This window comes from Lampetra fluviatilis, chromosome 46 (assembly GCF_964198595.1).
Source record: "Lampetra fluviatilis chromosome 46, kcLamFluv1.1, whole genome shotgun sequence".
Taxonomy (NCBI): Eukaryota; Metazoa; Chordata; class Hyperoartia; order Petromyzontiformes; family Petromyzontidae; genus Lampetra; species Lampetra fluviatilis.
Window position 1 is genome coordinate 2392180 of NC_136320.1, and position 15180 is coordinate 2407359.

Below are 15180 nucleotides of genomic sequence, written 5' to 3' on the forward strand. Positions count from 1 at the left end.
CTGAATGAGCACCACCAGTCTTGGCAGCGTATATTTAAGCTGGGTTGTAGGGGGAAGGATGCCTTGACAAAGGAATTTGCATATCAAGAGGAATTTAGCATATTTATGGGAAATGCAGATATGGGATTAGTCACTACTTGTGGAATGCGTAGGAGGTGGCGGGGGGAGGGTTCAATGGTAAATGTTTTGTTTTGCTGTCGCTGTCATCTGTAGGAGGGGAGGGGGGTCTACTGGCGTGCCTGTGTCCTGCACTCGCGTATAGACCCCCACCCTCCCACCTCTTGACGCGGATGTGAATGTGCCGTCCTGGTGACTGACGTAGCCCTCCTAGTTTTAGACACTCTGCTATTGCTCGCGCCTGGGTGTGTTTGTGTTGAATGTGTACGGTCACGCTTTGACGACATATTCTGTGTACATTACGGCTCATTGTGTAACGCCGGCCATAACATGTAACAGATGACGTTTCCCACCCACCCCCCCTTCAAACCTGCCATTTCCTGTGATTGCAATCATTCCTCTGAGAGTTGAGTAGGGTATATAAATAGTGAACAGTTGAATATCACGAAATCCAGGCAGCTTTAAGATAACCATACTTTCCCACCTTCGTGTGGCATGCAAGTGTTCTGAACAAAAAATTTGCATGCTTAGAGCACCTGCTAATTCATAACAAACTCACGTGTGCTTTTATTATATTATTGTTCATTATTGTTTATTTGGATTAAACATGGCCCCAAAATTTCAGTTTGCCACCCTTACCAGTATGATCTAGTGATCCATGGCTGATGAGACTCAGAAGGTCAAAACCAGCCCAGGATTTGTTTGCTGAAGCACATGCAGCCTGATAATGTTGGTCGCCAAAGCCAACAGGATGATGGATCAGGTGTGTATTTATTTATTTGTGTATGGAGACAGAACGAAGTCCAGCTTATTTATAATATACATAAAAAAAAACTGGCATACAAAACGGCCAACCCAGTTGTGCATGGTTTTGGGTGCTTTAAACAATGTTCAACAACCAGTGCAATCGCACAAGTAACCCGGCTGCCGATCAAAAGATGCAATGCAGCCCACACCACGGCAGGGCCCAGAAGGTAAAAGGTTTGAATGACCTTCACAGGCGAGCCGTCTTTTTTGCTTTTTACAATGTAAAGTTGGAGCCAGTTTGTTCGGACAAATAGGTCGGCATCCTTTAAAACAACAACCCTTAGCCGTGTCTTAACTCGCGACAGCAGGTCGTGATCTGAAACGAAGCACTTTACAAATACGAGGTTTTGTCTGAGTAGCGTATGTACTGATGGCACATTCTCGGAGGCGGAGTGATAGGGCACCACTCCATAAACCCACGACAAACCCGAGTTAGATTCCCAGCCATGGCTAACGTCGGTGAATGAGTTGTTACACCCGCCACCACACCCCCACCCACCCCACACTCCATGACCGATACATTGTGCTCGGGAGGCCTTTAATCCACCGGGGAATTGATAAAGGGGCTGTAAATTACCGCCCTGAGAACGATCGTGCGCTTTATTAATTAAAATTATTTAATTAAAATATGACTATTAATCGCTATAAGTGGGACTTGAATTTTGCGTTAGGAATAAATTAGTTCGGGTCCCACTGGCAATAATGAATATGGATCCAAATTCATGCTTGATTTTCCTCTACTTGAAAAGTTAACATTTGCTTTAATTAGTGGCATTAAAGTGTTCCGCACTAATCCTGCCTCGGAAACGCCGGCAATTAATGCAGTAAGAGGGCTTGTTGTTTAACGCCTAACAATTTGTGTCCATGAAACATTTCAGATTATAATGGTCTCTTTTGAGATTGTAAAATCCCTCCCGTCTGAAAATTAAAATACATTTCCCATGAAGGTTCCAGAACTGACACCTTTTCACTTTCGCTCATGAGAAGTATTTAAAGCACCAGCGTTAAAGCGTTACTGGCCGGGGTCCTGGGAGGTCCTGCGAACAATTTTTTTTTGCGCCTGGGGATTTAAATAAGCGTTGACACATCATTTCCCTGGATATTCGTATCCCCGGTGGACGGTGAACATAAAATTAGGCCAAAGGGGGCTTTGGCTACCTTGTCCGAAGACCGGAAAAGGTTAAAGCCGCCAACAAAGCCGTACAGAACCGTTGCCCTCCCGTGCGTTCCACAATAACGCAAGGTGATGTGCTGTCACGTCGAATGTCTGCTGCTTGGCACCGCAATAAGGAAATGCGCTGCGTTGGAGTGGAGGGGGGCAACGTGAAGAAGTACGAAATAATTGCCGTGTAGTTTCACTTCAGCGGTTCGGACTGGCGTAAGCTGACGGGGGAACTCTGAACGTGTCCCTTTGTCCTCTAATGATGTCTGTGTGTTCTCTTGGGCTTTTGTCGAAACTGCAGCATAATCCATGGGGATGGTTGAGCCACATGGGCTTCGGGAACATTTGAGTCGTGCTCGTTTTTCAAACTGATCGCCGTGTGTGGGTCTGTGTCATTGTGCCCTGGCCATTAAGATAAGTCGTGTTTCCGAATAATGGCCAGGCTACCGAGTTGTACCGCACATCCTAAGGGCCGTGCGCATTCTGTGAGCAATACAAGGCGGCAACGGCCTGACAAAAGTTCTCTATTTTATTATCATTATTATGCGATCGTTGTATAAACCACTGTGACTTGGTATCATCTTCCTTTTCCTTGCAGGTACATGGGCGTTTGCGTTCACGAGGGACAGCTGCACGCGCTAACGGAGGTGAGACACAGAAGGATTGTCGTGAGTGGGAAGCCCGTCCTACAGACGGGGGTCAGGTGACACTGGAATAACACTCACCTGACCCCTCAATAGACATTCGTCACCGATGTCACACACACACACACATAGACAAAGATCCCCCGTTTAGCCTTACCAGACTGTTGAGGCACGTGCTGTTAGCGAGTACCTATGAAGGCTAGTACGGCACACAAGGGGGTGGGTAACCAGCACCATGCCCGGCCGCCTTTGTCTCCCCAGTGACAAAGTTTAGACACATCGCACTAGCTTCTCAATTGAGGCTGAGTCGACCTAGAGGACGCCCCAGAACCGGTTCAGATTATAGTCACTGGTGTAGGTCAAGAGCGAGAATCGAACTCGCGTCGCCAGGTTCATAGCACCGCACACTAACCCACTACACTACCGCTCCCCACACACACACACCACTACTCACCAGCATTCAAATCACCCTCACCAGTTTCTTAAATGTTGCAGGATGCCTTTTGCAAGTCACCCCCACCACCTCCCCCCGCCTTCACACACACTCCTTCCCAATGGCACACACCTATCCGATTTTAATGTATAAGATAATCGGGCCGAATTATTTATCAAAGTGATCAAATATAAATTCGATGTCGCTCGCATGAGCTTCTTATTATAAGCTTTCAAATGACCCCACCGTCGTTGAAATTGGTTGAGCGGTTGGGTAGGCGTGTTTCAGAACATACTTGCAACTTGGGTTGTTAATCGCTTATGAGTTTTTGGATGTTCGTTTACAGAATAATTTTTCAGCTCCAAAAGTTGTGGAATTGATAATCAAATCTGGTTCAACCTGAGTAACAATGTAATCGATTGGCACGCGAGAGCGTTCAAACATCGGTCATGGTTGTCACGTGACCAATGGTTGTCACATGACCAATGTGATTGGTCATGTGACAACCAATTGCACGCAACATATATGCAAATATATAGAACTTACAGCACTTTGGCAATTTCACTGCTGGATGAAGGCTGTACCACCACTCCATGTCAGTTATGAGGCTTCTTTCATCATATTTCACCACACTGATCAGTGATAGTTGGTGACAGTTTGTAAACCTATGATATTTAGTTTTTTTTATCGTGTTTGTGCATGTCAATATATATCAATAACACTCGTTTACTAAATTACCAACCATGAATCCATACACACAAAAATGCATGTTTACATACTGGCTGCTTATTGTACACACAACCACAGCAACAAAAACAGCTAATTGTAAATAAGTAGGCCTGTGTATTCATGACCTGCTGCTTCGAGTTATTTTCAAAATTCTTCGTTTGTGGCACTGGTGGCAAATGTGCATTTTTTTTGGTGTGCCGTGTGTGAGCGAGCGAGTGATCCCCCCGCCCGTAGAGAGGTCATTTGAGTATAGCTGCTGGCTGCATACGCATGCACTTCTAACATGCCACGGGGCTTCGTTACACTCCAGACTTGAACTGTGCCTTCCAATTTGTCATGATGGGGACAGGGCTTCAAATTCATTTTGTTTAACCGAGTGAGAATTCAGAGACCAGGATGAGTCTCATTTTCAAGAGTGACCTGGGGCATTAGTCTGTCAGTTGAGGGTGACGATCGCTGTGTATAATCCGAATTGAGTGATTTTGCAAATAATTTTAGAATTCAACAAATTTGGATCATTGGTGCCATCTTGCAAATAACGTCGTGGGCATCTTGAACGTCCGCTGTCCAGCGGATGGCCAGGGTAGTATGATTACGGCGATTACGCCCGCGGTAATAACGATGGAGGCCGCTGGATTTGAACCGATGCAGCGTGACGTTTCACCGAAGTCGTCGCGCTTCATTGCCGCCTGCCTTCGAGGCTCGGGTCGCGTTCGGGTGTCCTCAAGGCTTTCGGTGACATCGTTGTTTTCATTGCCTCGGGTGGTTTCTTATTTTCAACTCTTGCCTTTCAACCGAAGGTTTTTTTCTCTTTGTACATTCAAGTAATGGTATGCCATTATCAATTATGAATGAAATGGTCGAGCGGGCGTCTTACTTAAATGCGCATAAAGGTGTTTTGTGGCTGGTAGAGTGTGTGCGAGTGGTTGTAGTCGGTGTGCAGTCTGAATTGTGCAATCTGTGTGCAGTTTTATGCGAGCGTACCGATAATGCGAGGGCATCCTGAATGCAATGTCTCGGCATTTTATTTATTAATTGAGCGCCTGTGCTTTTGCGCCAAGCCGGGCAGCAGCTTCATGAATTGCAGAATGCGGTGTTGTCCTCAGACCGCCTCTAAGCTTGGTTAGCGGAGACAGTCCTCAACGATGTGCGTCATCGTCTGTCCTCTGCACCACGGCTACAGTTGGAGTTCTAAATAAACGGTGCCTGTGACCAAATCTCCCGGAATGCCGCCCGACTATCTCAATGGTCTCCTCAGCCCTGGTGCGGTGCATTCAACCTCACCGCCGGAGAGACAAAAACCGGGTGTGGCGTTGGTCACCCACGCTCTCGTGTGCCATGCTGGCCTTCACAGTTTCTCGCTAACACCACTGTCCCAAACTATTTTTGTATAGGCTACAAGGGGCGATCTGTGCCTTGGTACGTGTGACGACCAGAACCCTCAGTGGGTGGTGCCCATCGTAACCCGTGGCTTTATTCGCAGTACGTCAACGGGGGTAACCTGGAGCAGTTGCTGGACAGCCCCGTGTACCTGTCGTGGTTGGTTCGCATCAAGCTGGCCCTGGACATCGCGCGGGGACTCAAGTACCTGCATTCGAGGGGCGTCTTCCACCGTGACCTCACCTCCAAGGTGCAGTTAAGCGGTGCATCGCTTACGCGTGCAGTAAAATCATTATCGACGTTGTGGAGAATTTAAGTAGTGAGATGAATATTTGGACTACCGCCTCGCGTACCTGCGTCTCCACTTAAAAAACAACATTGTTCTTTTTTTAACACGTCCCATCAGCCACACGGCCCTCTGGAAGTGCAGAGGTCCCGTGTGCACCGCCACCGCCCGGCTAATTTTATGGTGGTGGAGGTGTGAATCATTACATGCCGAACGCTTACCTAACGCACCTGCGTCTGTTTGTGTTGGTGGGGCAACATATCGCGTGTTCGCCTGCCTAACAGGATGGATACATGTTGGCAGGGCGTGGTCGGGTATGGAATCTAATCCCGTTGTCGGGCAGGCGCGCGTGTGTGTGCGCGATCCTCTACGCTTCAGTGAGCTGAATTAGCCTGCTTCTGCAGTCCCTTTCGAGGGCGTGGTCCGCCTGTTTGTTTTCTGCACATCCGTCCACGTTATATGTTGAGGGATACCGCATCAATCGCGTCGGGCCAGTTTGCTCTGGAAGGCCCTGCCGCCGCCTCGTACTTCCGCGTTGGCTGTGCAGGTTTACAACGTACGCGGGTTAGAGACATCAAAATTGACCGATCCATATTTATCTTTGGGTTAGACCGCGTGGTAGTTGTATACCAAAATTCTTGGCCGTTAACCTTTTGACAGGTACTATTCTACTTTACCGAGTGTTGACATCCCCAGCGTTTAACAGTACTCCCCTTTTTGTATTTGGATTGTCAGCCAACACCGGTTACAACAGCAAGTGCACCTATTGTTCTCTTTTAGCCCCCCTCACCGCCCCCCAAACACGTTCCGTTCATTGGCTACCACATTCAGATAAGCCCCCTCCCCCCCCTCCCCCTTAACTTGTATTTAAGAGCTTGTCTTTTGGAATTTTGCCTCACTTGATACAGTAAATTTAGCTGTGACGATCCCACCTGATGACGGAGACTTGTGTTGCCTCCGAAACGTCGTGATTTATAATTTTATTTCTATTATTATTTCTATTATTTTTATTATTTATTTTTACCTACGTGACTTTACCGAAAAAACCTAAGAGTATGAATCCTTGCAGTCACGAACGCTTCAAATCTAGAGTTAACCTTTCCACCACCCAACAAGATTGCTACTTTTACAAAGATGTTATCTGTACGTGCAAATCGATTCATCAGAGTCTCACCGGTAAAGCCCACCTATAAATGTAAAGGATTTTGGCATACATCAAAATCAAATACACGTCACTGTACTGGCTACGAAAACCAGCTTGTATATTACCTGCTGTATGACGTAGATTTAAAAACACGGTCGTTGACAAGGAAAATGGAATCGAATCTAAAAAGTGTGCAAGGGAGCGTGGAGAGGTGCACGATTGGACATGGACTGAGAAAACACTCAAGTTAGAGCTATCCGAGTGTTGCGAAGGTTATAATCGGACAGGGGCATGTCTTAGGGACATGCCATTGCCCCAAGCAGGAGAGGGGGGCGATGGCCGGCGGTCGGGGGAGTTCCACCGTGGAGACGGAGCGATGAGACCCGCTTGGATTGTTTTTATCGCGTGACGGCGACGGCTCATGGATACCTGCATCCAGCAGCGGATAGACCATTGCCGGTGACGGTTGTGGACGTGGTTAAAGACAACAAAGGAGGGGGTGGGGAAGCCCTCGCCGCTGGCTAAGAGGTCAATGAGGCCGTTTCTCTACGCAGAGACACTGCGTTCACAGACACTCGCGATCTTGACTCTTCCAGGCAAAAGTTGCGCTGGGTGGTTTTAACGACTGTGGGTGGGGAGGGGGTCATGGCTCCTTGTCACGCCCAGTGGTTTTCGTGGTGGAACAATCAAAAGGGAAGGGAAATAATAAAACGCCCAATGTCCACGGGGAGTATAGAGATTAGACGTGGGCGGTGCTTGAATGCCGGAGGGCGAGTTTGCTCGTTTGTTTACTTGCTCATGTTTTCTTTACAACATTTTTTGCAAGTTCCTGTATTAAAAAATAAGAAAACCTATTAAAATCTTCTTTCGACAACACTAGCCCCCCATCACGATCACTCCACGCTCGTATAAATGTTCTGCAACATTTCAAGAGATTCGGGAACATTTTATCACTTGCGTGTTTTATTTCTCCCAACGGTGGCGCGTAACTTTAACCGTCGGCGAATGAGAAAACTGGCAGGGACGCTGACATGTTAATTGTCTGCGGGGCTCCTGCGTGCGTCTCCTTGTGTTCGCAGGTGTTGCGGCGCTGCGGTTAAACACCTAATTCAATTCGGAGACGCGTTACGTAACGTCAGCTGCACACCTGTGCTGCTGCCGCCACCTATCGCGCTCTGCTTCTCAGCTCCAGAGTTGATCGTGCAAAGTCTGACTTTTTTTTGCGTTTGTTTTCTGACGATTGCAGAACTGCCTGATAAAGTACGACGATAGCGGCTACACGGGCATCGTCGGGGACTTTGGCCTGGCTGAGACGATCCCAAAGTGCAAGTAAATAACGCCACCAGGACACATTGCTGTTTTTTTACACTCTGTGATCGCGGCGTGATGAAGTATGGTCAAATAACCTCCCGCACCTCCACTCAACAGCTGCACAGGATTGGAAGGCCCTTCGTTCAACAGTGGATTAATTAAGGGCTCTATGTGTACAACCACAAGCCACATGGTTATAGTGTGTGTGATTACTCAGTCACGCAAAGTTACCAGTTCAAATACCGGTCAGAGCTCAACTCGGTCTATCATACTTACAGAGGTGGATAAAATCAGTACTCGTGCTCCAGTGTGTTTTTTTAGTTTTACCGCCGTGATGTTCAGCATGATGTCTGACGCTTTGCGTTGCCTTTGTTTGAGCTTCAGGAACTGATTTAATTTGGTTTGCCAAAGGTTGAGAATACAAATGAGATGGTAAACCGACGCAACCAATCATATATTCTTGAATTAAATCGTTTCCCTGGATTGCAACCGTTGATAGCATCACTGGTTGTTTGAATCCTTACACATCTGTGAGCGGTGGCACATACCTCATTTGGGCAGGAAACACTTTTACTGTGAACATGGGGGGGGGAAAGGCTTGCTCTATCCCAGCCTGCAATGAAAAGTCTCGCATATTGCCAAGGAAGTATTGTATATGTGAAGGATTACATGCTTCAAAGTAAAGAAGTAATTGCAGGGACTCTGCACTTTGGTAATGACCCACAGCTTATAACCAACTCACTTTAAATGCACTCGATCTTATCAGCTTACACAAGCTAAGCTGTTTTAAGCCTGGTAGGTTACATCGGGGCTTGCCAGGCATTGTAAGGATGGGGTTGTAAAGTTGGCCAGGAGATAGCAGCGCTGAGTGTCGCCCCCCTCGTATGCCCTGGTGGGTTTTCTCCGGGTTCTCTGGTTTCTTCTCGAATGTCAAACACTCATCGGCACGCTTGGCCATACATCCCAATGCAGAAACCTCCTTCCTGCAGTAGAGTCTTGATACTCGGTGAGGTCTTTCTGGGTAAATAAATGGCATTTTTAAATCCTTTATATTAAGTTTGCTTGCGTGCTTGCGTGCTTGCTTGCTTGCTTACGACCGTGCAAATCTTTCGGTCGTTTTTTAACCCACTTCCCGTGATCCAATCGAGCTGACATTTTCCACACAGACTCGTTGTGCGAGACAATTAATGTTCGTGAAAAAAAATTCCCAAAATTTTACACTTTTTAGGCAAAAAATATTTATTTTACATATATTCAAATAGAACTCATTCATGGCTTTGGCTGAACGTAACAGTGTAAGAGCCCAGAGCGTAACCCCTCCACAGGCCGTGGCGGAGTAGCGCAGTTGGTAGCGCCCTCGCTTCCCATGCCAAAGGTCGCGGGATCGATCCCCGCGTCCTCCACAGGCGAATATATTTTTAAATCCTTTATATTAAGTTCGCTGCCACGCATATAAAGGATTTATAGTGAAAAACTTTGTTTTTACGGGTTATACTTATTACCTTTGCCCATTGCCTGGCAATCAAATCGCCCCACCAATGCAAACTGAGTTATAGGCAAAAGCACTGAGTGTTGGGTTATCCATCTGCTTCGTGTGCTATGTTCCATTGTATTCAGAAACAATAGTGGTCATTGCCAATATATTTTTGAATTAGTTTGCTACTAATCGTCTCTTGGAATTACTTTTGATAATGGAGAAACAATCCGGTGTGTTTAACTGCTGATGTTGGGAGAAAAAGAATTAATCTGTAATCTAAACTCGTACAGTGCCTAATATAAAGTCCACACGATTAGGTTTTTAGAGTGCATTCAATCAGTGGCAGTGGGGGACCCACATGGGGGCCAGGTCTCAGACAGCGCTGTGTGCCCAAGCGAAGTGGGATGATGTTCACCGAGATTGTGAAATGCCCAGTCTGTCTCTCTCTCTTGCTGTCACTGTGAGCAATGCTGTCGAGCAGCCTGCCCACATGGCAGGTAAGATCCCAAGTGATAGGTGGGTAGGGGCAGGTATGACATTTTTGTTTGTCTGACTTGCCAAGCAGTGCTTTGAATAGTTGGGCTGGCTCGCACATGAGATCTGTTTTTATGAAATCCGGTCACGTAAGACGAGCAAGGTCAGCAGATATAAAATATATATATAAATGTTTATCCCAAGTGAGAACTCGAAACCAGGATAGTCTCCTTTGCAAGAGTGACCTGGGGTAATTAGTCTAGCAGTATGGGGCGATTGCTATGTATAGTCCCAACTGAGTAAGTTAATTTTCGAATTTGGCAAATTTGCACCCTTGGCACCAGCATACAATGGCCTACGCTTGCGAATTTCTTCAGCTAATCTTTAACATCCCCGCTATAAATAGTCCGGATGGAGCTGTGGTTGCTAACATCGGTGGCCAGTGATATCGCGCTGGTCCTGGGCAGCCTCCATTCACACTCATGACCAGCAAGGTGAAGTATGGTCAAGCAGCCCCCACGACTCTTGTGACCAATCTTATTGCAACGCGCCTTGCGGTTTTTACTTTGCCGTGTGCCAATCGGTTCGATCGTTCCCAAAAATAAACTGGATGCGATGATCAATTGCGTGACTTTTAGAAGAGTCCCGATAATCCATTTTGTAAATTATAAAACAAAAATCTAAAACTAATTTCTCGAATAGCAATCCTTGCTAGCTTAATAATAGGGTTTTTCCACTTTTTTCTGGCAACAAAACAGACGTTAAGATGTTAAAACACCAAACTGAAACCGTTTACAAGGAATCATGTCTGCATTAACCACAATACTTGTGGTCAGAATGCAAACAAAAAACATACTCTGATAATGTATGCATTGCTAGCTTGTCTCAATTCTGCTTCACGTACTTCTGTGTGCTCGGACGCGTCACTCACGGACGAGACCCGAGGTTGATTGTAGGTCAGTCGTGACTAAGAGCCCATTTCCCGTCCACTGCCCCTGCCTGAAGAGCTATTTGCCCCTAATCCTGGCCTGAGCAGTGGCACTGTTCACACAAAGCCCCTCTGCTTCTACAACTGCCAGCTTGCATCTCAGGCTGACATATTCGTCGATAAAAAAGGTGGGGGGTTGCGGGGAGTATTGGGCCATCCAAGGTGGAGAGGTGAAATTGACGATTCGCAAGTTCGTCACGGAATTGGAACCCCCGCTGGATTTTGTGCGCTCAGCGCTGCGGCGACGGATTTCGGTCAAATCCCACATTACGTTCAGGGTCACCCCTGTGAGCGGCCGACAAGGCTACAATTCACGCCGCTGCCAAGTTTCTGTGTCACACCTATGATTTTTCTTTTACCGCCACTGTTGCAGTTGACATCTGGTATTTTACCAGGTTAACATATGTATTTCTTTGTGTGTATATATATTGGCGGGTGAGAAGGGGTGCAGGTCATGTTGGGAATACGTCTTGGGAAAAAAAAAAGAGGAATAAGAGGAGACAGTCAAGGAAAGACCAAATAAGAGATTCATAGGACTGTCTTATAGAGGACCCAAAGACATGTTCGCAGGGCGGTTCATACACTTCAGACACTAAAAATGTGGACAATCGTTCCATTTATGACGTGGCTTCTTACTTGGACACAGCACATCAACCAATTAAGACGTCCAATTCCGCACCTCCGATTATAATCAACGGTTGGCTACGTACGGTGCGAAAGAAGTTCAATATACATACATAGAATTAAGTTTCAAAGAATGTCAGCCTTGCTTAATGGGGGGGGGAGAAAGCCTCCATAATAATCTAATTTCCCAAATGTCTAATTACCTCGTAAAAAAATACGTTGACTCATCTATTACACCTTGAATCGTGCTGTTGTTGCTGGCCCCTTGGCATCTTGGACCTTTTGGACCTGTACTCAACACATCTGTGCTCAAATTACTGCGGTGTCGGACGTACTCGGGCAACCTGACTCTTCATGCACGCTGGAATCGTATGTTCGGTTTCCTGTGTGTGTCAAACCGTTTTACGCATTCCACAACTGAGCCATGTATTCTATAAATATAAATGATTGCCTTCAAAGTTACACCCCATGGTGCATTTTCAGTGTGATTTCGAAAATTTTGCGGCCGTGGTGTTGCCTAATTGCCGGAGCTGCCCTTGGGTGGAGTTTGGGACGAGGAGAGGGAATCGCGAGATACCGGGAGAGACGGGAGAGATGAGAGATACGGGGAGAGAAGGGAGAGATGGGAGAAGCTGACAAGGAAACCAGAGATCCCCCTACCCCCGACAGCTCCCCGGTGCGTTTCCACGCTGTGCTTCGTGGTGTTTGATACAAGCCGAACGCCACGCGCATTCCAGGGCTTTACAGCACAACCTATGCAGGGACAAAAAAATAATAACTCCAGATAACCGCAATTGGCAGGAGAAGATAAAACAATGAAATCGGCAATTATTTTGCAAAGAACCGGGGTTCTGGTGTCGGAGCACGATTTATAAGTTAAATCTTCTTTAGTGTTGTCTTTCAGCTGTTCCGTTCAGCCTTCGGTTAAACTTGTTGCCACTGTTTTGGGAATTACTTGTGCACTTGCTGAGTGTGAAGAAAAATTCCGAAATCGACGAGGAAATACGACCCCAGAAATCGTGAATTAGCGAAAGAAGAATGATTGAATCGGGGGTGTGGCGGGAGCACGGGTTTACAAAGTGAAACTTGCCCAGTGATGCGTTTCATCCGCCTCCGCTGTCTTCGGTTAAACCCAGCGGCTGCAATGAGAGCAGTTTCTTGTGCACTTGTGGCGTGTGAAGATTTCCTCTTTGGTCAAGAGCGCCGGCATTGTTTTTGTGCCAAGAATAAGGCCCTGCGAGGAGAGTTTAAATATTTGCACGTCAATTGTGCGCTGACAAGAAGCCCTTTCTATGCACGTGCATACCTGGGCACCTTGCACTCACCACTGTATGTTTGTATGTACGTTGAACGCCTTTCGCACCCTTCCTTGCCAGCCGTGCTAACCGGAGGTGTGGGAAATGTGTTCGAAACCTGTGTTCAAAAAGGGGACCTGTAAATAACACAAAGAATAATGTAAGTCTTTTTCAACCACTTTTACTCAATGGCATGTGTCTCTGCCCAGGGACAGCTGTTGGTCTCCTCTTTACTTGGGACATGGGGTGGGAAACCCACAGCCCACGGCTTCACAGTCACATGGCCCCACGGCACAATATTTTTCCCATCGCTTTCCAAGCACCTTAGCCAGACTAATCGGGTACGAGTGGGGGATTGTTTAGGAATTTGTTTGTCATGGGTCCAAAGAAATATTTGGACCAGGCAGCGCAGGAGCAGGGTCGCTTACTCCCAGATAGCGTGCAGTGATTGGGTCACTGACCACTGGCACAACGCTTTTGGCTATAATAATCATAAGAATGGATTTTATATCAAGGAAGGCCTTGCTGAGTCTCAAGACTATTTTTCACGAGAGTTCCTGCTACAGTAATAGGTTTTTACTCTTTCAACTGGTACAAAAACTGACACCTTTATACAAGGGATCATGTTTGCAATAACCACAACACAAGCAGACAAAATGCAAACAAAAAGAAACAACTCTGATGATGATAATGATATACACTGTCCTTGAAGTTGATTGGTCCACACCCGAGACAGCTTTTCTTAGAGCCTAGTCTCCATTGGTGTTGGGACCAGATGACGCCAAAAGGCGTACAACTCAAAAACAGCGCACTATCAGAGTATTGAGAGCTCGGAGTAAGCATTTACACTATGAGACCTCCTTTACCAGTGGCAAAATATAGTAATAGGTTTTTACCCTTTCAACTGGTACAAAAACTGACACCTTTATACAAGGGATCTTCTATATTTTGCCACTGGTAAAGGAGGTCTCATAGTGTAAGTTCCTGCTACATTGAGATGTTTGGCCAATTCCATAGGTAATCGCACACAGCACTTGCCCCAGAAGTCCTGGTGAGGCTATACGGTGGTGTCTTTGTCTTTGTTCTCCAGTGAGAAGGGAGAGCGGGAGCGCCTGGCCGTCGTGGGTTCCCCCTTCTGGATGGCTCCTGAGGTTCTCCGCGGAGAGATCTACGATGAGACGGTAAGCACAATAATTTGATCATGTTTTCACAAGTGGATACGACATCAACTTTCACATGTTGACGATTATTGTGAAAACGGGTTACGCATAACTTTGTCATGGAATTTTATGGTAAGGGATAGATATTTGAAAGGGGCGTGTTGTCTGCTTAAACATTTTATTCATTTACGAGGGCAAAGATAAACGCAGGTGGAGCGAAAATGAATTGCATAACAGGAACATGTAATTCCATCAATAACCTCATAAATTATATGGGACGCCAGTTACAACATGTTCACAGTTGCATTAAAAACCTTAGAAGGAAATAAAATAATTGAAAGCGTTTAGTTTTGTATATTGTAAAGCCATTCCAGCGGGAATGGTCGTTATTCAACTAGAGAAGGAGGCCTTTATCCATACGTGTATTGACAAAGGGTTACACTTTAAAATAATAAATACATATTGGACGTCGTGGGTTGTACGGTTTGAAGGTTCTCACTTGCGCGCCTATTCCACTCGGGACCAATAGAATTCAGCCAAGTCGACTTTATACGTTTACCCTGGTGAGAACTCATCAGACCAGCATAGAGCCTCATTTGCAAGTGACCTGGGTTGCCACAACGACCAATACTGGTGTTGCAATTGCTGTTGGTTACAGCCTGGCGCACTTAGTTTAATAGCCACCATAGCGTGAAGGCTTTACGTAAATAGGCATCGTTGTCATCCATTCGTTATCTGTCACCACCGTTCAAGGCCCTCCGTTTAATGAGTTATTCTCTCATCGTGGAGTCAGCAGCTTATGTGCACCAACCAAACCCCCTGGAACCTATGCAACATTTAATTTCTTCGGTTAACCTCGGTATTTGTCTGGGCATTGTCAGGGCTCACCTGCCCCCCCCCCCTCCCGCAGGCCAGCGACGCGTTTCGTAAACTGAGCGAGTCCAAGTCCCCCACTGCGAGACGTTGCTGCCACACTCGCGTGTTCTCCCCCAAGCGTTATGTGTGGGGGGAGTCCTTGGCAGTTCTGTGATTCGAGTTTTCTATCGTCTTGGCACCGCTTCTGACTTGCACGCAGGGCTAACGAGAACTTTTAAAGCCTTTTCTGTCTCAACGATGCTTTAATCGCTTCATTGCCAAACCACCACCGGT

General features: G+C 46.6%; 1 protein-coding gene across 1 annotated transcript in view; it reads left to right on the forward strand.

The window, feature by feature from the left end:
• LOC144947656 (dual specificity testis-specific protein kinase 2-like) overlaps positions 1-15180 on the forward strand; it is a 52494-nt gene that overhangs the window by 17982 nt on the left and 19332 nt on the right. The window contains exons 3-6 of the mRNA XM_078876915.1: positions 2685-2733; positions 5376-5522; positions 7949-8031; positions 13962-14052. Of these exons, the coding sequence (XP_078733041.1) occupies positions 2685-2733; positions 5376-5522; positions 7949-8031; positions 13962-14052 (370 nt within the window). The remainder of the gene's footprint in view (positions 1-2684; positions 2734-5375; positions 5523-7948; positions 8032-13961; positions 14053-15180) is intronic.